Source organism: Pinus tabuliformis, chromosome X (genome assembly GCF_031772625.1).
Source record: "Pinus tabuliformis cultivar Carrire ecotype Pingquan chromosome X, CPIR1, whole genome shotgun sequence".
Classification (NCBI taxonomy): domain Eukaryota; kingdom Viridiplantae; phylum Streptophyta; class Pinopsida; order Pinales; family Pinaceae; genus Pinus; species Pinus tabuliformis.
In genome coordinates this window covers 94,237,211-94,259,114 of record NC_142308.1, presented here as the reverse complement: position 1 = coordinate 94,259,114, position 21,904 = coordinate 94,237,211, and the positions used below count along the sequence as shown (strand labels likewise).

The window sequence follows — 21,904 nt, the reverse complement described above, 5'->3', positions numbered from 1 at the left end:
TGATCATGTAACATTCCTTGTCCCCCAAAGGTTGGATAACCATTGAAAGATGGTTCCTAGATGCCTCAGCATCCAGGATACCAAATTTCTGAGGATTCCAAAGAGTGAGAATTCCTCCTGTTGTATTATTTGCTTTGACTTCCAGGTACTCATATTTAATAAGACATTTGTTATGAATTTCTCTGATTTTGTCTATTTAGCATTTTGTTTCCTGTATAAACACCATATCTGGTTTTCCTTCTTTTATTCTATTACTGAGATTTCTTTGTTTCCTTTTACTTCCTAGTCCCCTCATGTTCCAGGTTATGAGCTTCATAATGATGGGTTTGTAAAAGAGTAACTGGTAAGATCTTTCATCTTGCTTGAATTAATCATGAGTTTCCCACACTCTGTCAGCAATTCGTTCCCTCTCTTCCTTCCTCTTTTCTTGCTTGGGTTCTTGGTGGAGTGTCCTAATGTTACCTCCATAGATTTAACCCCTCTATTCTCCTGGCTGTCGTGATTCCTTTTGACTCCAACAGCCTTAGTTTGAGATCTTCAGAGAAATAGTTGTTGTACTCTATCAAACTCCTCTTGTGGTAGAGAGTCAATCCCTTTGTTGGTTCCTTGCTCTAGAAACTTTTCTAGATCAATATTCTCCCTTTCAAGAATCTCTTGAAGGTCGTGGTCCTCCATGCCTCCTTCACTTGGGGTCATCTCATGGTCCCTGCCGAGTTCCATAGTGCTTGGTAGCTCCTCCTTTTGTTCATTGTTTCCATGTATTATTTCCATGCTATCCTCTTTTTCCTTCTCTGCATGATTGTCCTCCGGTTCCATGTCCATTCCATTTCCCCCCTCCCCTTCTTCTTCTAAAATCTTGAAACTGTTATGACTTGGTGGCTTGTTCTCACTAGGTTTCTCTTGGTACTTTTTACCCCCTCCTTTCCCTCTACCTCCCACTTTGGTGAAACCTTCAGGGTCTTTTCCTGTGTTGACTTTAAAATTGTCCTCCCTTTTTTTGAGTGGGCACTCTCTGAAGAGGTGCCCATGTTCATGACATTTACGGCATCTAAATGGGACATGTTCTTAGTCTACCGCCTATACCCATTCCTCATCATAATCCTCTAGGATGACTTCATCAGGGAGTGCTCCCGATAGGTCCATCTCTACACATATGTGGGTGAAGGAGGTATATTTACCTCGGAGAGTCGCCTCTGATATCTTTATAAAATGCCCTAATTTATTTCCTATAGCTTTTAAGGATTCAGGCAGCTAATAATCTAAAGGTAAGGAGTATACTCTAATCCATACCAGGACCGAAGTGAACGTTTCTCGCTTCGGGACAAAGTTCATCACCCATGGTCGCATGTAAAGGCCATCAACAGCATAGAAGTAGGGTCCTCCTTCAAATACTTTGTCTTTGTCCTCTAGGTTAGTGAAAACCACTGTGAAAAAACCCTTGGACCCAAGATGCAGATTTATTTCTCCCTTTGGTTTCCAGTTGTTTCTTATCCAAGTGTACAGAGCCTTCTCCGTAGGCCATATGCCCATAAACTTACATATGACCGCGTATGTCACCATGTAATCTCTATGCACCTGTAGTGCAGGGTCATTTAGGACCACCCAAGGTTTAATGTTTGTCTTGGGTTTACAGGGTCCCTTTGTAGATGTGTTCTCAGTTCTCTTACTATTGTTTCCTGATTCTATTTCTCTCCTGACTTCCTTGTGGATCCCTTCCTATTCATGGGATTTTCTTCTTTACGAATTTTGAGTGCTTGTTTTCTTTGTTTCTGCCTCCGTTGGTTTCCAGAAATTGTTCAGACTCACCTCCTTTCTTCTGTTTGATACCACATTACTATAGGAGGGAGTGGAGCTCCCCCCTTCGTGCCCCTCCTTTGTTGCCAGCTTGCACCTGTCGCTCCCTGTTCAAAACCCTAGCCTCCCACACCACCTTCCTTAGTATCTCAATGGAGTTACTTCAATTCTCGTTCCTCGTAGAATTAATTCATATGTGTGTGTGTGTGTGTATATATATATATATATATATATATATATATATATATATATATATATATATATATATATATTTAATATGTCGATTAAAGAAAATTTCATATGTGTTTCATTTTTTTATTACAAATTGTACGGGGAGTATTAGAATTTTGGTAAAATGGAAATGGTTAAATGTTTTTGTATATTTAGATATTTTTAATTTGATTTTATCTCAAAAGAGTAAAATTCTATTTTAATAAATAATTTAAAAAAAATCTAAGAAGATTAACTATTCTTAGTTTTGTAAAAGATAATTCCTTAAATTGAAATTTTTATAAAAATTCATTAAAAAGAAAGCATGAATTGATTAGAGCATATAAATATTTAAGAGACAATTTAATTTAAATTTACCAAATTATTTCTTTAGTAATGATTTTTTTTTGCAAAATAAGTCATTTAACTTAAAAGTTTATAGAAAAAGAACATGCCAAATACGTCATTTAACTCAAAATTTTCAAAAAAATGAATATACGAAAGAAAAACAATGAGTTTTCCATTTCAAAAACTACAAACTCAAAAGAAAAATAAATCTATTTAAAAATTTTAAAAGAAAAATATTTACAATGATGTAATTTTTTCTAATATATATTTGAAAAATCCATAAATAAAATAATGTTTTGGAATGTGACCATTTACAGGTGCCTTTATATTTTCCCCTTAAATATTTTGTAGTGAATAAGAATTTTGACCTACAATAAATTCCAGAATAAAATATTGTAATGTACTTGACCCCTTCATTTTGCATTCAAGGAATGGGGAATATATATATTCTGCTAACTAATTCAGTGCAGCTCCGGGTCCTCGACACACCTTGAAATTGCAATCCACAATTTCCTTTGAAATCTCAATCTTTTGGCTCGCATGTGATGACTTTGGGATGCTCAGTGTGTCTTGAACTCTCAAGTTGAGGTTCCCCCCAAAATTTGACCTTTCGGTTCACAGACCACTACTCTACGGTGATGACCTTCATTCCCATCAATGACCTGCCATGTTGGTGTGGGTCTGACCACCGATTCTCTATCCATCTTGTTACCCCGCCACTTTCGATATTGTTTTCTGCAATAGTTAAGGACTTCCAATATTTCGGCTACCACGCAACCATCCACACACTGTCCACTAGTGCCCCTATGAGCTCCACAACCCCGACGCCCTTATGAGAATACTTATGGGTTAATGGCCCCTAGTACTTGCGGTTCCCGGGACCTTCATCCATCCGTATTTACGAGGTTTTTGACCTTTGGGGTCTCACCATCGCTTGGGTGACATCATGTCAACATCATCCACACTGTGTTGTTCTACAAGAGGTCCACGTGTCACTCGTATGTGGCTCCTTTGTGTACCAAAAACTCCCAAAATGCTTGTGACATGTCCTTTATGATGTCATGTTGATGTCATCTCCACCTGACGATAAGTCTCCATTTGCCTGGTTTAAGGAAAGTGAGGGATTCCTCGGTGACTAGGTTGAAACTTGGTTTTACTTAGTAATCGGGAACCCTTGAACCCAGAGCCACTTAAGAAATCCATCTCACAACACTCCGGGGTTCCGACCTTCTGGGCTTCCGGGGTGGCCACCTCTGGTAGCTTCCCCGCCTAATGGATTCGAGTGAAGGAAGAAGTTTCCGTCACCATCTCTTGATATACCTTTGGTGCCCTTTACTGTCAAGTCCCCGACTTCAAATTAAATTATATTTTGGGCATTGGCTCTACATATTTTTTGCCTCGTCATTCCGACCAATCACATGAGGGGGAATATGGTTCCACCAATCGGAACCCTCCCTTGACTAGGGTTTTTACCGAGCAAAGGATAAGGTTAGCTCACACTTTTCCTATAAGTTCATGGCCTCACTCCTCTACACCACAACAAGGCCTTCCTCCTCATTCCTGTCATAAATCGGTTGAGGGAACTTGACTCTACATCACGTAGTGTCTTAGACAGAGAGATCCACAACATCCTCGGCTACCCTCTCTACCGCCACACATGCTTCCTTGAGTCAGTCTTGCTGACAATGGCTCTATTTTACGAATATGGTGGACTCCAAGATGTGATTCATGGTTTCATGATGATGTCATTGGTTTCTTAGGGTTGTCTATGACATTATCCCTCTTGAGATTGGGTGATAGATTCTCCATTGGGTACTTGGCCAGCAATTCTTCCCTTCCCACTGGGAGGGAATGCTACCCAAGGCAGCGTAGGTGCTCCTACATCACTTACCTACCACAGAATTGGTGTGTAGTCTTGAGAGGTTCCTACCTCTCCTGCCACACGCCAACGATAGTGGACCTTGTGTCAAGCCTACAATAAGTTCCATGGAGCTTTCGGGTGCCTCAACAACCACCCAATGATGCCAACAATAGGTATCCAACCTGCTGAAAATGCCAGGCTAAAGGACATTCAAGGAAATCTGGCGGCTCAATTGGTTCCAGGGGAAAACTCTTCTTGTCATTAATGCATTGCTTGCCATGCGACACAAGAACTTGTAACTAGACAAAAAATGACATATAAGTGAATACAAGCCCTAGCATGTAGAGGGTCTTCCATGTAATCTATATATTGATAAAAGGGGTCTCAGAACCCACTATTTTTCAACTTTTAATCCAAGCTCTCATAGCTTGGTCGTGACATGTAAAGATTTATGTTTCTTCCTTAATAATTTATGTATGTGCTACTTTCCACACTATTAAACATGTATGTAGGTCCAGGCTCAGCTCAGCGTTGTGGCTTAGCCTTTGTTATCATGTAGTTTTTTATGCCTATTATGCAGCAGATGTTCTGTGACCATCATCCGCAATCATTTCATGCATTCTTTCTTTCATCGTTCACACACACATGCATCTATATGATCAACACATATATGTATATACATATCAATAACATATCCACAAGGAAAATGTACCACATATGCAAGCATAAAAAACATAGTGTAGTCCCTGAATCCAGAACCATAATCTATAATACTTCGACATGATTCATTAGAAGATAAACGACATACACAGATACTTATCTTTGAACTTGATGGGTAGCTTAGTCTAGGACAAGGACTCTCCACCCAACCGTAGACAGTTGCAACCACACTTACTTGCAGTTGTCACCCCCAAGCCAGATTCTAGAGTGTGGGGGTTGCTTGCTTCTAGGACTAAGACATCAACTGCCACTGAATCAAGGACCCCACAGGACTTCCTTACTCAATCCCACTAACTGATAACTACTTGCTTGGTTGACACCAGGAGTCCATAGGTTCCCAACCTCAGTCCCAATTGCACACATAGTGATTCTCTCCCTTCTAAGGAGTCCAAAATCCATTGTTCGATCAGGGCGGTAGCCACAAGTATTCACTCTAGTCTTCCTCTACTACTACTCTAGGATGGTCTCTTCCAAAGTTGTTAAAGGGCACAACAGTCTGCTATCTCCACCCACAACCTCTAGGGGACTCAATTTGTTACAAGGCTCCAAAGATTCCATCCCAACCCATAGTCTCGAGAGACCTAAGCTGTTACAGGGATCCAAAGACCTTTGTCTCAACTCATAGCCTCTAGGGACCCAAGTTGTTATCGGGATTTAGGGATCCTATCTCAACCGACTGTCTCCAAGGACCCTAAGTTGTTACAAGGCTCAAGAGACTAGATATTCAACCCACAACCTCTAGGGATCGAGAAGCAATCCCCTTCTCTTCTCTTCTCTTAAGCGCTACCTACTGGTAGCTCTTGTTGATTCCTCTCCTCGCTACCACTCTTCATCCATCTTTGTATCTCCTCCTCTTATCCCTTCTGAATGTGTCCCTTCCATCCTTGTTTCTAGCTTTTCTTGGCCTCTCCCTTAACCATCATTACTTTATAGAAATATTTGTTGGAACAAATAACTTCTCTTATGAATTACTTTTTTCATAAGAGGCAGGTACTAAGAAGCAATGTTGCATATTACACTTGTTCATGAATGGAATAATTATCCACAAATGTAGGTAGTCGGATAACCTATTTCTTTAGATTGGGCCATTAACCTATTCTTTTAAGTTAAGATATTATAAAATAAAATAACTAATGTTGTCATATGCTGGTAAGTACATATTTGAATGAAATTAAAAAAAAAAAATCATAAAAGCTAATTAAATTATGAATTTATTTTAAATTAGTATTAATTATAAAAATATTAATATAAGTTAAAGATATAAATATTTTAAAAAACATGCAACAAACTCATTAATCATAGAAACTTACAAACACTTTATTAAGGGGATTTTTAATTTGTAAATATATTTTTGTTACAATACCATATAGATTATCAATACCACATGCCCCAAAAATAATAACTCACATCATATGAAATTTATTTATATAACAATTTTTTAAATAATGAATTAAATTAAAAAAATAAAAAGACATAAATATTTGGAAATAAATCTCAAGGATTGATTTGTATATACTATTATACATATTTTAGAATATTCGATCAGTTATATATATATTCAAAACAAAATTTCACAAAGAAACAAAATAAAAATATTTACAATATAAATATAAATAATTGTAAATAATTATTTATATATTTTCAGGTTAATTTGTTCAAAATATAGCAAAATTTTGTTACAATTATAAATTCAATATATGAATTCTACACAATTTAAATACTCCATATTTTTTTATGATATTTGAATCTGTTTATGTATTTAAAAAAATCTATTTATATATTAAAAAATATTTTATTTAAATTAAAAATTATTTTACCAAATTCTAATCCGAAACTATATCAATGAAAATAGTTAAACCTCATTGAGCCAAGAGAATCATTCTACAACCCATGTGTAATCTTGTCATTCCTCATCAAAATTGAATTGAAATTTTACTCATATCAACTAAAATAAAAATTATAAAAAAATCTAAAAATTAAATAACTATAAAAAAACATTTAAATAATAAAAAAATTTAAATTACAGAGCCCTCTAAAATCATATGAAATCCTTTTGAATTTAAGTATGGGGGATTTACGCAGTGCATTATATTAGATATCATTTTTGGGATTCAACTGCGTTAAGTAAGTCATTCAAACGTATGACCATTTCCATGAGAGGTAGTCGTAACTGACTAATTTCTCATGATTTTTGAATAGTTCACTTAGCACTCATTGCATCGGGTGATGCTCACAGGGGTGAAGAAGTGGGATTGAAACTAGTGAAATGTGGAGAACGAATCACATAGCATCAATCATCACTTCCGGGGCTTGCACCCGGTAACCAGGACTTCCCAGGAGGTCACCCATCCCAGAACTCCTCTGGCTCAAGAGCGCTTAACTGTGGAGTTTTTCCACAATCAAGCCCACTTAGCTTGCTACCCCATTTGCAAAACCTTAGCAAGTATTGTGCCTCATGAACCATTCAAGTAGAGATCCCTTGACTCTTTTTGAATTTAAGTATGGGGGATTTAGGCAGTGCATTATATTAGATATCATTTTTGGGATTCAACTGCGTTAAGTAAGTCATTCAAACGTATGACCATTTCCATGAGAGGTAGTCGTAACTGACTAATTTCTCATGATTTTTGAATAGTTCACTTAGCACTCATTGCATCGGGTGATGCTCACAGGGGTGAAGAAGTGGGATTGAAACTAGTGAAATGTGGAGAACGAATCACATAGCATCACCCCTGTGAGCATCACCCGATGCAATGAGTGCTAAGTGAACTATTCAAAAATCATGAGAAATTAGTCAGTTACGACTACCTCTCATGGAAATGGTCATACGTTTGAATGACTTACTTAACGCAGTTGAATCCCAAAAATGATATCTAATATGAAATCCTTATTAAACCTACACCAATAAAAAAAATAGCAAATAAGTACTTTGCAACTATTTCTACTTTTCGCCACTACTTGTTCCTATTCAAGGATCTGATTACTTTGCAACGATTTCTTACTTTTCGCCACTACTTGTTCCTATTCAAGGATCTGATTACTTTGCAACGATTTCTTACTTTTCGCCACTACTTGTTCCTATTCAAGGATCTGATTCATGGTAAGATTTTAATTCAACAATATTCCGTGAGAATGTATTAGTGGCAATGAGGATATTATATCAGTGACTCGAAACTCAGTTACAGGTTTTTCAATTCTGGTCACAGCGAATTGGTCACAGAAATTCACAGCTTGAGAGCAGAAAATGAAAATTCATAACATCTACGTAATTAATAACTAAGCTATTAAACACTATAATGTCCCATCTGGTAAGAAGTTTCTACAAGACCAGGGCTTTATTTCAACAGCTTCTACGTGGTCTGTTGTTTTTATTTTACTCCCACACGACGTAATGTGAGCAGTTGGCAATACAAATATGATACGTACATAATTACACTGCTACGGCAAATCGAGTAGTTGGAACCGCAAAGAGTTTGTGGGATCTAGGCATTGTAAATTCATACTTTTCAGTCATGTCCAGGTCCTTCACATCCATGCCCTCAGGAAGCTTCCAATTGAAACAGTGCACGAGTTGCGCCACCGCAAACTCGACGACAAGAGTTCCCAGTTGCTGTCCTGGACATCCTCTCCTGCCTCCTCCGAACGGAAGCCACTCAAAGTTCTGAATTCTAGAATCTATGGAACCAGCTTCCATAAATCTCTCTGGATTGAAAGTATCTGCATCCTCCCCCCATGACTCAGGGTTCGTTGCAATCTGCCAAAGGTTCACCAGAAGGCGAGTTCCCTTGGGGATTTGATAACCCAATATAGTGCAGTCCTCCACAGAAGCGTGGGGAACCCCAAACGGCCCCGCTGGATGGAGTCTAAGCGTTTCTTTCACCACAGCTTGTAAGTAAACGAGACTAGGCAGGTCAGACTCGCTTACCATGCGATCGAATCCAACTACACGTTCCAACTCGCCCTGAAGCTTCTTCATCACTGGTGGGTTCTTCAGTAGTTCGGCCATTGTCCAGTCTAAGCTTGTAGAAGACGTGTCCGTGCCAGCGGCCAACATATCCTGTCACCATTGTAAACATAAGTTCGGGGTCACAATTATTGAATTATCGGAAACCATTGGAATAATTGATGAAATAATATATCCAAAATCAACCTACTTTAGAATGAAGGTTTCTTTGTGATTAGGATTCATTTGAAATTTATTTTCTTGGCCATCTATATATTCCCTGTCTTATTCCTAAGAATTAAGGAAGAGTTAGTACATAGTTCTGCTCATCATATTGAAATTATTATTTTAGTTGGCAACATTTTTTTGAAACATTCTGAACCCGGGAGAGTTAGTACATAGTTCTGCTCATCATATTGAAATTATTATTTTAGTTGGCAACTTTTTTTTCAAACATTCTGAACGCTGAACTTTAAGTGTGATTCATTTTCCAGATAAAATGATTAATAATGAATAGCATTAGATGGTTTGAGAAATTGACAAAATAATTTCAATATGATAAATATTCTGAACCTTGAACTTTAAGTGTGATTCATTTTCCAGATAAAATGCTTAATAATGAATGGTATTAGATGGTTTGAGAAATTGACAAAGTAATCTCAATATGATAGATAGGGAGAAAATTTTCAAATTAACATACTTACCATAACAATTTTAATATTATTTATTTTAATATTATTTCTTCATGATCTTTCACATTGAAATTATTTTTTTCAAAGAACCATCTAGTATGGTTTGTTTTTGGAATAAAATGGTGAATTATACCAGATGGTTCAAAACATTGGCAAAATAATCTAGATCAGAAAAAGAATTTCAAACTAACATATTTACTAGAATAATCACTTTAATATTATCTTTAACAACTTTAATATTATCTTTTCTAAATCTATCACACTAAAATGATGAATCACATTGAATGGTTTGAAACATGGGCAAAATAATCTGGTTGGGGAAAAAAATTTCAAATCAACATATTTACTAGAATAACATTTTTAATATTATCTTTAACACATGGAAATTATTTTTGTCAATACTTTAAACAAACTAATATGGTTTATCTTTGAAATTATTTTTGCCAATATTTTCTTGACATTTCTAACATTTCTAAAATGATAAATCAGAGTATATGGTTCCAAACATCAATTATTTTTGCCTAACATTTAAAACTATCCAATATAATTCATCTTCCTGATAAAATGATAATCCACACTTTATAATTCCAAAATAAAAAAGAAAAAGTAAAAAATAACCTAACCTCAATGTGATGAATGAATCTGGGAGAAGATGAATTTCAAGCCCAACATACTTACCAGAAGAACGGCTTTAATATTATCTCGTGAAGGTTGGAACTCTGCATTTTTATCAACAGAGGCTGCAATTAAAACATCCACAAGATCTCGTGGAGCGTTGGCGTCATTCTGCGCAGCGTGATCATCAATTACTTTCTCTAAGAAATCGTCCTGCGACTTCCTTACTTTCTTGAAGCGACGGCTGAAGCCTTGGAGATCCATCCAGGCCAAGTATGGTATGTAGTCTCCGATGTTAAAAGAACCAGACAATGCAACAATTTCTTTCACCATTGATACAAACCCTATGTTGCCAATTATGTCCCGGTCACTATATTTTCTACCGAAGACCATCCTGCACATTATATCAGTCACCAGACCCGACACGATCTTAGTAATGTTTACAGGCTGGTGAACTGAATTCAGAAGAGAGCGAATCATGGCGGAGACTTCCTCTTCTCTTATGTAGCGGAAGTATTCTATGCGCTTAGAGTGGAGCACCTGTAAAACACAGACCTTGCGCATCTGCCTCCAGTAAGGCCCTAACGGAGCAAAGACCACATCCGAGGAATTATAGGTCAAGTATTTTGCAGCGGCGGATGGAGGCCTGCTGGCAAAAATGCGGTCATTGGTCCTGAGAAACTCCTTGGCCATATCTGGAGAGGAGACGACCAATGTGAGGGCGGAGCCGAGGCGGAGAGACATGAGAGGCCCGTACTTCTTAGATAGCGCCGCCAGACTGCGGTGGGGAAGCTCTCCCAGCAGGTGAAGGTTGCCGATGATGGGCAACGGAAACGGCCCCGGGGGCAGCCTCCCCTTAGGCATGCTACCAGATTTTCCATTCCCCCCCTTGAAAAAGAAACTCCATGCCGCCACTGTCAATACAAAGATAAAAGCACTGAGTAGTTTAATATCAAAGTAATTACCTACGTTCCACGAAACTGGGAACTGGTGAAAACCCAACTCCGTCGCCATGATCAATCTCAGCGGCGCACGCTCACTACTTCCAACACAATGAACTACTAGACATATTTTTCTGTAGAGTGGTGGAAATACTTATAGGCTGGTCGAACATGCATAAACGTCAGGTAACTGAATTCTGGTCTCATTACTTACAGGATGGGGGTATGGTCATAGTCAACACACGTGAAATTATGGTCCAGTTGGAGCCCGGAAATCACCTTCCACGATTTTCTCTGATTTTCTCTGCACGCGAGCTAGACTTTGGACAAAAGCCAACAAATATACCATAGGGCATCAAATGCCCGCTTACATGCGCCCTCGATAGCCACTCGTCTCTCTGCATGTCTTGTCAAGGTTGCAAATATCTGCGCAGAATCATATCTCAACCTTCACGAAATATAGAAATCACGATATTTTTTTATTTCACAAATGCCATATGCTTTGACTAACTGAACTAAAGAGAAACTAATTATCACCAAACCACTAATTATTACAAAACATATCGAGGGTGTTTAAGTATTTCTTCTCTTCTAGAACTTGGATTTTTTCGTTCAAAGCCTTTTCGAAACCACGAGCGTTGAAGTCTGAGCAAATAACAGTGCCCCGCATACAAATTCTTATCTAAAAACATTTTCTGCCCAGAATCATATCTCAACCTTTACAAAATATGGAAATCACGATTTCCTATTTTAATGGAAATCATAATTAAAATAATTGGTAATTTTTAAAGATACATTATAAGTAATTTTTAAAGATATATTAAAATTATTATATCAGATATAATTATTTTAAGAATCTTATATACTTAAACTCATTATATATAATTATTTCAAAAATGTCATATTTGAACTTAGACTATCCTCACCGCATCAAACAAATCATCGCCATATCATTTAGACAAACTACATCACTATTATTATTACATCGGATATAACTATTTTAGAAGTGTTATATACAACAAACTACATCACTATCATTATTACGTCGGATATAACTATTTTAGAAGTGTCATATACTTGAACCTGCTCAACTAAAGAAACAAATTGTTATTGTTAGCTCTGCTGCAGTTTGCAATATTTGATGGATGAAATCAGGTCAGGCAATGCTGGTTTGGGTTGCAAAGGGTTTGCAGCAGTTTATTTTATCTCTCCTTTTCATTTGCTTTATTCTCTTTTAACTCCCCACACCTCTGTTTCCTCCTTCCCTTTCATTATCTTTATTCTCCCTATCTTCATTATTGTGGTTTGTCTTTATAAAACCCCAATAACCTTATAAACCCTCGATAACCTTTATAAACCCCATATTAACATTACAAAACCCCGCCTAAACCTTCTTTTACCCACTCCCAGGCGTTTTTTATTTTAAACCCTATAAACCCTGTTATAACCCTTTCGCTACCCTTTTCACGTCTTTTCACCTATCGCATCACTCTAAACATGTGTATTAAATCTGGGGCGTCCAATCATCCTGTAGAGATCTAACGGTTATCGCAACCCCCGCTCCCGTAAACCACTTATCTGTTAGCCCGCGGGAAAGTGGTTTTCCCTGCTGACCTGCCTGCCACGTGTTACATTTTTACTAGATCACGCTCATGTGTACGTAAACCGCCCGATGCCAGAAAGTGGTGCGGGGAAACCGCTTACCGCCCTTTCGGTACGGTCCCCCGCCCGTTAACTGTTGATTATCTCCGCCACCCGTCAGCCGTCTGATCGTCCATCCCGCGATCAGACGGCCCTCGATCCTCCTTTTCGCCTACCCGCCCGATAGCCTCTCAGATCGAATATTCACCGTTCATTCACATGATCCGATGGCCCAAATTCTTCCATCCACATATGTCTTCCGATGGCACGCGCAGTCCAATCTCGACTGTCCATTTGAGCTATCTAACGGCCAACGTTCTTTCTCAGCTTTTTGTCCATTTTCAATGCATTTTTCAGATTTTTTGGCTTGTCCCATGCACACAAAGAAGGAAGAGATGACCCAGCAATCTACACATTTAATCCTCAGCAACTTCATTCAAAGAACAACACGGTCAAGGACGAGAAAATACTGCCTCGAGCAGTTGAATTCATTTAGCAGTTATGGACATTTATTCATGAAACATTCTCCCTGTTCAAGGAGTACACCAAAGTACCAGAAAGGCCGATTTTGTTCATTAAAATGAACAGTTTGCAGCAGAGACCTATACCTAATTGTAAATGTGGTTGGTGGTCAGTTATGACCCCTCCACGCATAGGGCAGCAGAGCTATTTTGTAAAAAAACTCTATATATACCCAAAAGACAGAATGTAATGAGTTTGATGAATGTTATTTTGGTGTAAACTTCAACCTCTGGAAACTACAACTATTGTGTAACCTGTAGCTTCTGGTCTTCATTTCCAGCTAATACAAGCTTATTTTATTGTTAATTGCTCACTTTCCACTTCTTCTTCTTTGTTCTAGGCTGTGCCTGTTATGCATTATTTCATGTGCTGTTGATGTTTAACATTAGAGGGGTTGTCATCCCACCTCTGTATTAGAATTTAGTTGTATCATTGAATTTGTATGCAGGTTTCTATTGTATTAATGCTAGAAAGTTGTCATCCTATCTGTGCATTAAAAAATAGATTAACAGACCTTTTAACTAGTTGCAGCTGGCCATCTTAGGGTCCTATGCATCTGCTGGTGTGATCAATCTTCTCCATATTCACATTTTCCTTAAAACTGTGAGTAATTGGTGGTCTAAAGCCTTGTAGGCTCGGGGAGTTCACCCATGTCTGGGGTTAAGCATGGTAGAAGTGGTTATCTGGCTTGAATATGCAGCATTTCTTTCATTCATCCACCATTTATCCAACTTTTTGTTGAGTTTGTAATGTTCCTGAGCATCTCTGATATACAACCTAGGAGAGTTTCTTGGGGTGATAACATTAATTGGCGGCGTTGCCAGGGAAAGAAGAATTGAAGCTCAGCTTCCCTGGTAGAATGATACAACTTCAAGATTTGATGATAGATAAGGTTTGAACACAGTTTTTGGTTGTAATCATCTATCTGGCGACTCAACTGGAGGAAGACTATCCTTTGGTGTCTCCACATTGAAGTTCTGGCTCAGTTTGAGAGACATACTCGAAGAAATCCTCAGAAATCACCCGCTGAACCTGAGAGGACTGTCAAATCGAAGAAAGCATCACAGAAAGGGGCATCAGGATCAGGTAAGCCTAAGAAGTCTCATTCATCTTTGAAGGATAAAGTTGTAGCTGAAGACATACAGATTGAAGATTTAGAAATCAGCATTGTTAATAAGGAAATTCCTTCAGAGATTAATTCAGCCCCTTGTGTAGTTAGTTCCCCTTTGAATATCAGTCCAAAGAAAGCATCCCATTCAGTCCAAAACATCCCTTTATCTCTTCCATCCATCACATTACGCCCTACCATTCAATCTGCTAGTATTCTTCCAAATATTCCAATCATAGCAGGACAGCAAGCACCTACGAGGATAGAAAGAATTGTAGCTGCCAGATATGGACCTCTCGTTTTGCCTGTCCCTTTAAATCCTATGACTATGGGGGAATATCAGAAATATATGCCTAAATTCATTATCATAGAGGGAGTAACAACAGAAGAACACCTTGAAGCTTTTTACAGTTATGCCGATAATTTAGATATAAGTGAAAATGATGTGTGGATGAGCTTTTTTGTCTAGAACCTTGATGGAGAGGCTAGGAAGTGGTTCAGAGAATTACCCCAGAGATCAATAACAGATATTGAAGCATTAGATGATGCGTCTTTGAAGCAATGGGGAGATAAAAAAGACTTGTTGTATTATCATACTAAGTTTGGTAATCTGAAGAGGGAATGTGGTGAATCTTTTCCTGATTTTAATAAAAGATTCAATCAAATGTATAGTAAGATACCAGCTGAGGTAAAGCCTACTCCTACCTCTGCCAAACTCACTTATGCTAATGATTTTGACTCTGATTTCTGCCTGTTATTGAGAGAAAGAAGATGTGCCTCTCTAGCTGATATGCATGATACAACACTAGAGGTGGAATCCAATATTATGGCTGCAGAAAAGCTAAAAGGTCAAGCTGACATGATAAGACAGAGAAATCAGGCATCTACTTCTTCTACATCATCTTCAGAGCCTAAATTAGACAAAATGACCAAGACGATAGAGTCATTGGTTGCTGAAATTTCTAAGCTAAAGGTTGAGCAGAATTCAACAAAAACAAGGCAACAAAACACATTTGCTCCAAGAAACCCTATTCCATTTAGAAGAGCAAATGAGCAATTACAGATTATGCAGAGGGGTGAAGAATCAAAAGAAAAACATAAAGTTAAAGCTCCTTTCCAAAATGTAGTCATGGAGGAAGAAAAATTTGAAGAAGATGAGGATGAAATTCACTGCATGGAAGATAAAGGCAGCGCTGCATTTTGACATTGGCTGAGTATGAACAATCATTGTTGCAGGAACAAGACAATAAAGAATGGGACAGAGGAGTTGTTCTACAAACTGGTGACCAAAAGAGATATAATCTGAGATCCAATGCAAAAAATGCCAAGGAGAACCTTGCCCAAAGAGCTGATGTCTAAGCAAAATCACAGAATGTCAAACAAAGAAGACCAGCAGCTGATCCAGTCATCCTCAAAGCTCCAGTTCAAGAGGTAAAAGGTTCTAATAAGTTATCTTCTTCTTTCAGCTTTGAGTCAGAAGTTCAGAAATTGAAAATATCTGTGCCTCTGGTAGAGTTGGTGAAGAGTGGAGTATTTAGAAAGCCTATCCTTGAAGCCCTTGAGCTAGAAACCACCCAAAACCCCACTGACTCTGTTAATTTGTAGGATGACAAACCTGCCATTGTGCTTAGTCCCATGATTGAGCCTGCTGATAATAATTCTCCATATTTTTATGTCTCCTTGACCATTCATGATAAAATCCTCCACAATTGCCTGCTAGACACAGGGGCTAGCCACAATTTAATGCCTAAAGCTATCATGGAAGAGTTAGGCCTTGATATCACTAGACCCTATCATGATTTATTTTCTTTTGATTCAAGGAAGGTCAAATGTCTTGGATTAATTAAAGATCTAGCCATCACCTTAACTCAGTTGCCCATGAAGAGTATGTTGATGGATATTGTGGTAGCAGATGTCCCTCCTAAGTTTGTCATGTTGCTGTCCACATGATGGATTAAGAGACTAGGTGGGACACTACAAAATGATCTATCTTATGCCACTGTCCCAGTTTTTGGAGGGGAAAGCAGGAGATTGTACAGAGAAGCATAGCTGGCATATATCATCAGTGATGAGAAGAATCCTACAAATCATCATATATATGCTGTGGACACTGATTTTGGAGCATGCATTCTCCAAATAGAAGAATCTCAAAAGGCCTCAATGCAGATCAGGAAGCTAGCAGTTCAAGCTGAAGAAGAGCAAGGAAGTTAGGTTTAGGAAATGTTATTTGATGGAGCATGTTCCAAGGAGACTATAGGAGCAGAGGTGGTGCTAGTATCTCCACAATAAGAAAGCATTCAGCTATCTTTTAAGCTAGCTTTTCAAGTCACAAACAACATAGTAGAATATGAAGCTTTGTTGTTTGACCTTAATGCAGCAAAAGACAGAGGAATCAAGAATATAAAGGTGTTTGGAGATGCTGATCTAATAATTCAACAAGTAAATAAAACATTTCAAGCAAAGCACCCAAGGCTGAAGGCATACAGAGATGAGGTATGGAGAATCAGAGATTGTTTTGATTATTTCTATATTTCATATATTCCTAGAGCCTAAAATCAGCGTGCTAATTCCCTTTCTGTTTTTTCTTGTCTATTTATACCTCCCATGCCTCCCAGATTAGTTTATGAAATCCAAATGAAGTATAGACCTTCCTTGCGTGATAATGTCCACCATTGGAAAGCTTTTAATGATGATGATGAGATAAATAGGTTTCTACAAGTCATTGATGAGTTTGCTGAAGTGAAAATTGATCAAGATAATGATGCCTTGTTAGAAAAACCCCAGTCCGAGCTTAGAAATAAAATTGGTAAAGAAAGCATTGTCCAGCTTCCTAGTAACCATATTCCTAAGGGTCTAATTCCTCTTGAAATATTGTTTCACCAAAATGATGTGCCTTACAAGGATTCCCAAAAAGAAGACTAATCTGTAGTCTGTAAGCATGATATAGGAAGTCCAGGTCAGCCTAAATATGTAAATTTGTCCACTCATTTGTCTGCTGATCAAAGTGTTGAATATTGCAATTTAATGAGGAAATTTGTTGATGTGTTTGTCTAGGAGTATAATGACCTGAAAACATATGATAAGGACATAATTCAGCATAAAATCCCTCTAGATAAAGACACTATTCGTTTCAAACAGAAGCCGAGACCAATAAATCCGATGCTTCTTCCTCTAATTGAAAAAGAAATTAAAAATTTGCTAGCTGCTAAAATCATAGTTCCTCTTAGATATTCAAAATGGGTAGTAAACTTGGTGGTGGTGAGGAAGAAGAGTGGAGAAATCAGACTGTGTGTTGATTTGAGGAATTTAAACAAGTGCTCAAAGAAAGACAACTATCCCCTACCAAAGATGGAGCATTTGCTGCAAAAGGTCTCAGGAGCCAAAGTTATGTCTTTCTTGGATGGTTTTTTAGGCTTTAATCAAATTGCTGTGCACCTAGATGATCAAGAAAAGACTACATTCACTACTCCTTGGGGCACTTTTATGTATCCAAAAATGCCTTTTGGGTTGATGAATGCTGGAGCTACCTTTCAAAGAGCTATGGATATAGATTTTTTGGGTGCGAAGGACAAATTTTTCCTTATCTACCTTGATGACATAACAGTGTACTCCAGCAGCCATCAAAATCATTTGCAGCATTTAAAAAGAGTGTTTTTGAAATGCAGAAGGTTTGGAATTTCAGTCAATCCCAAAAAATCTCAATTTTCTTTAAATGAAGGCAAGATGTTAGGACATATTGTGTCTACTGCACGTGTTCAGATTGACCCAGAAAGATTCAAAGCAATTTACACTTTATCTATCCCTAGATCAAAGAAAGATATTCAGTCTTTTTTGGGCAAAATTAATTTTGTCAGGAGGTTTATTCCAAATTTTGCAGAACTAGTGAAGCATGTTACCTCCATGTTGAAGAAAGGAGCAGAGGTAAGATGGACTGATACAGCAAGAAAATCATTTGAGTTAATTAAGAAAGCTATTATGGAGGCTCCCACATTGATAAGTCCAGATTACAGTAAGGAGTTCCATGTCTTCTCATTTGCCTCTAAAGATACTATTGCAGCAGTTTTATTGCGGCAAGATGAAGAAGGTTTAGAGCTTCCAGTAGCATTTTTCAACAAGAACTTGAGATGCTGAACTGAGGTATGATATTATTGAAAAAATGCATATGACCTTATCAAATCCTTGAAGGCTTTCAGAGTTTATATCTTGCATTCTAAGATAATTTCATATGTACCTTTTGCTACAATAAAAGATGTTTTAACACAACCTGGTGTTGATGGAAGAAGGGAAAAGTGGATTGCAAAAATGATAGAATTTAATATAGAGCTGAAGCCCACTGAGCTAGTCAAGGGTTAGGGGCTTGCCAAGTTATTGGCTGAAGAAAATTGCAGGTCTTTAGATATTGATTTCTTGTGCACAATTGCAGAAAATGATCAGGCAGAAAAAGAAGAAGCAGTTGAACCGAAAACAGAGCAGTTAGTGGCCAAAGATCTAGCTAAATGTGATTGGTATTATGCAATAATTAATTTATTGTCGAAGCTAGAAATCCCTTCAGGCTTAAGCACAAGTCAAACCAGAACTTTAAGACTCAAGGCAGCTAAATATTGCATCAATAAAAATCTGCTCTACTGGAGGGATCCATCTGGAATATTTTTAAGGTGTCTGGACAAAGAACAGTCAATAAAAATGATGCAGCAGTTACATGACAGCATGTGTGGATGGCACCATTACTGGAAAACTACAACGCACAAAATTCTCAGAGCTGGGTATTATTAGCCCACTTTATTTTTTGATGTATTTTTATTTGTTAAATCTTGTGACAGGTGCTAAATATTTGAAGGAAAACAATAGTTGAAATCCCTTCCCCTAAAACAAATTCAGGCAAAAGGACCTTTTTAGCAGTGGGGTTTGGATTTCATTGGAGAAATAAATCCACATTCCAGTGGCCAGCATAAATGGATATTAGTAGCCACTGACTATTTTACCAAGTGGTTTGAAGCAGTCCCTACTAGGAAGGTTGATAATAATGTGGTCATGAAGTTTTTGAGAGAAAATATCTTCAGCAGATTTGGTTGTCCAAATTAATTAATAACAAATAATGCAGCAACCTTAAGGGCAAAGGAATTGGTGGAAATGTGTGATTCAATGGGTATTAAACATGTTCATTCCAACTCATATTATCCTCAAGAAAATGGTCTAGCAGAATCCTCTAATAAAATTCTGATAAGGATAATTAAGAAGCTGTTAGAGGACAATAAAAAGAATTCGGATTCCAAGCTCAAGTATGCACTATGGGCTGACAGAGTGACCATTAAAAAATCCACAGGGAATTCTCCTTTCAAGTTGGTATATGGTACTGAGGTTGTATTTCCAATTCAGCTAACTCTCCCTGTGGCAAAATTCCTTCAAGAAGAACGGAATGAAGAAGAGGAAATGGCAAAAAGGATCACTGATTTAGCAGAGTTACATCAAATTAGAGAACAACAGGTTGAAAAGGCTACAGCACATCAGAAAAAGATCAAGGAAGCCTTTGACAAGAAGGCAAAAATAAATAATTTTCAAGTTGGTGATTTGGTTTTGAAATGGGATGCACTAAAAGAAAAGAAAGGCAATCATGGAAAATTTGATGCTTTTTGGACAGGGCCTTTCATCATTTCACAGATTGAAAGGAACAACACCTTCATACTGAAAAGTATGGGAGGAGAAGTAGTTTTTGATGGCCCAGTTAATGGGCGATTTTTGAAAGTTTATGTTGTTTAAGGTCTTTGACCTTAAAAGTTGTAAATATTGTGTTTTTATCAGTTTTAGTACAGATGCAGTAGACTCCATGCCCAATGGAACACTTGGAATTTTTCCTAATTTGTTTTCAGCTCGAAAGGCATTGATTTGCAGGTTCTTGAGACCTCGTAGGGAGGATCTCATCCCCAGAAGGAGCCAGTGTTAGCTCTGCTACAGTTTTCAATATTTGATGGATGAAATCAGCTCAAGTAATGCTGGTTTGGGTTGCAAAGGGTTTGCAGCAATTTATTTTATCTCTCCCTTTCATTTTCCTTATTCTCTTTTAACTCTGCACACCTCCTTTTCCTCCTTCCATTTCATTCTCTTTATTCTCCCTATCTTCATTATTGTGGTTTGCCTTTATAAAACTCCAATAACCTTATAAACCCTCGATAACCTTTATAAACCCCATATTAACATTACAAAACCCCGCGTAAACCCTTCTTTTACCCACTCTCGGGCGCTTTTTATTTTAAACCCTATAAACCCTGTTATAACCCTTTCGCTGCCCTTTTCATGTCTTTTCACTTATCGCATCACTCTGAACATGTGTATTAAATCTGGGCCGTCCAATCATCCTGCAGAGATCTAACAGTTATCACAACCCTCGCTCCCGTAAACCGCTCGTCTGTTAGCCCGCGAGAAAGTGGTTTTCCCCGCTGACCTCCCTGCCACGTGGTACATTTTTACTGGATCGCACTCATGTGTACGTAAACCGCCCGACGCCAGAAAGCAGTGCGGGGAAACCGCTTACCGCCCTTCTGGTACGGTCCCCCGCCCGTTAACTGTTGATTACCTCCGCCACCCGTCAACCGTCCGATCGTCCATCCCGCGATCAGACGGCCCTCGATCTTCCTTTTCGCCTACCCGCCCAATAGCCTCTCAGATCGAATCTCCACCATTCATTCAGATGATCCGATGGCCCAGATTTTTACATCTGCATATGTCTTCCGATGGCCCGCGCAGTGCAATCTTGACCGTCCGTTTGAGTGACCCAACGGCCAGCATTCTTTCTCGGCTTTTCGTCCATTTTCAATGCAATTTTTAGAGTTTTTGCTTGTCCCATGCACGTGAAGAAGGAAGAGATGACCCATAAATCTGCACGTTTAATCCTCAACAACTTCATTCAAAGAACAACACGGTCAAGGACGAGAAAGTATTGCCTCGAGCAGTTGAATTCATTCAGCAATTATGGACATTTATTCAAGAAACATTCTACCTGTTCAAGGAGTACACCAGAGTACTAGAAAGGCTGATTTTGTTCATTAAAATGCACAGTTTGCAGCAGAGACCCATACTTAATTGTAAATGTGGTTGGTGGTCAGCTATGACCCCTCCATGCATAGGGCAACAGAGCTATTTTATAAACAAACTTTATATATACCCAAAAGACAAAATGTAATGAGTTTGATGAATGTTATTTTGGTGTAAACTTCAACTTCTGGAGACTACAACTATTGTGTAACCTGCAGCTTCTGGTCTTCATTTCCAACTAATACAAGCTTCTTTTGTTGTTAAATTCTCACTTTCCACTTCTTCTTCTTTGTTCCAGGCTGTGCCTGTTATGCATTATTTCATGTGCTGTTGATGTTTAGCATTAGAGGAGCTGTCATCCCACCTCTGTGTTAGAATTTACCTGTATCATTGAATTTGTATGCAGGTTTCTATTGTATTAATGCCAGAGAGCTGTCATCATGTTTGTGCATTAAGAAAGCTTTTAACTGGTTGCAGCTG

General features: G+C 38.1%; 1 protein-coding gene across 1 annotated transcript; it reads right to left on the bottom strand.

The window, feature by feature from the left end:
- Positions 1–8,083: 8,083 nt before the first annotated feature.
- On the bottom strand, positions 8,084–11,282 carry LOC149138559 (cytochrome P450 71AU50-like). Its single transcript, XM_089449562.1, has 2 exons — positions 10,247–11,282; positions 8,084–8,990 (listed from the first exon to the last, which is right to left on the bottom strand). The coding sequence occupies exons 1-2, from the start codon at positions 11,195–11,197 to the stop codon at positions 8,364–8,366; spliced, it is 1,578 nt and encodes a 525-aa protein (XP_089305688.1). The 5' UTR covers positions 11,198–11,282; the 3' UTR covers positions 8,084–8,363.
- Positions 11,283–21,904: the final 10,622 nt, after the last annotated feature.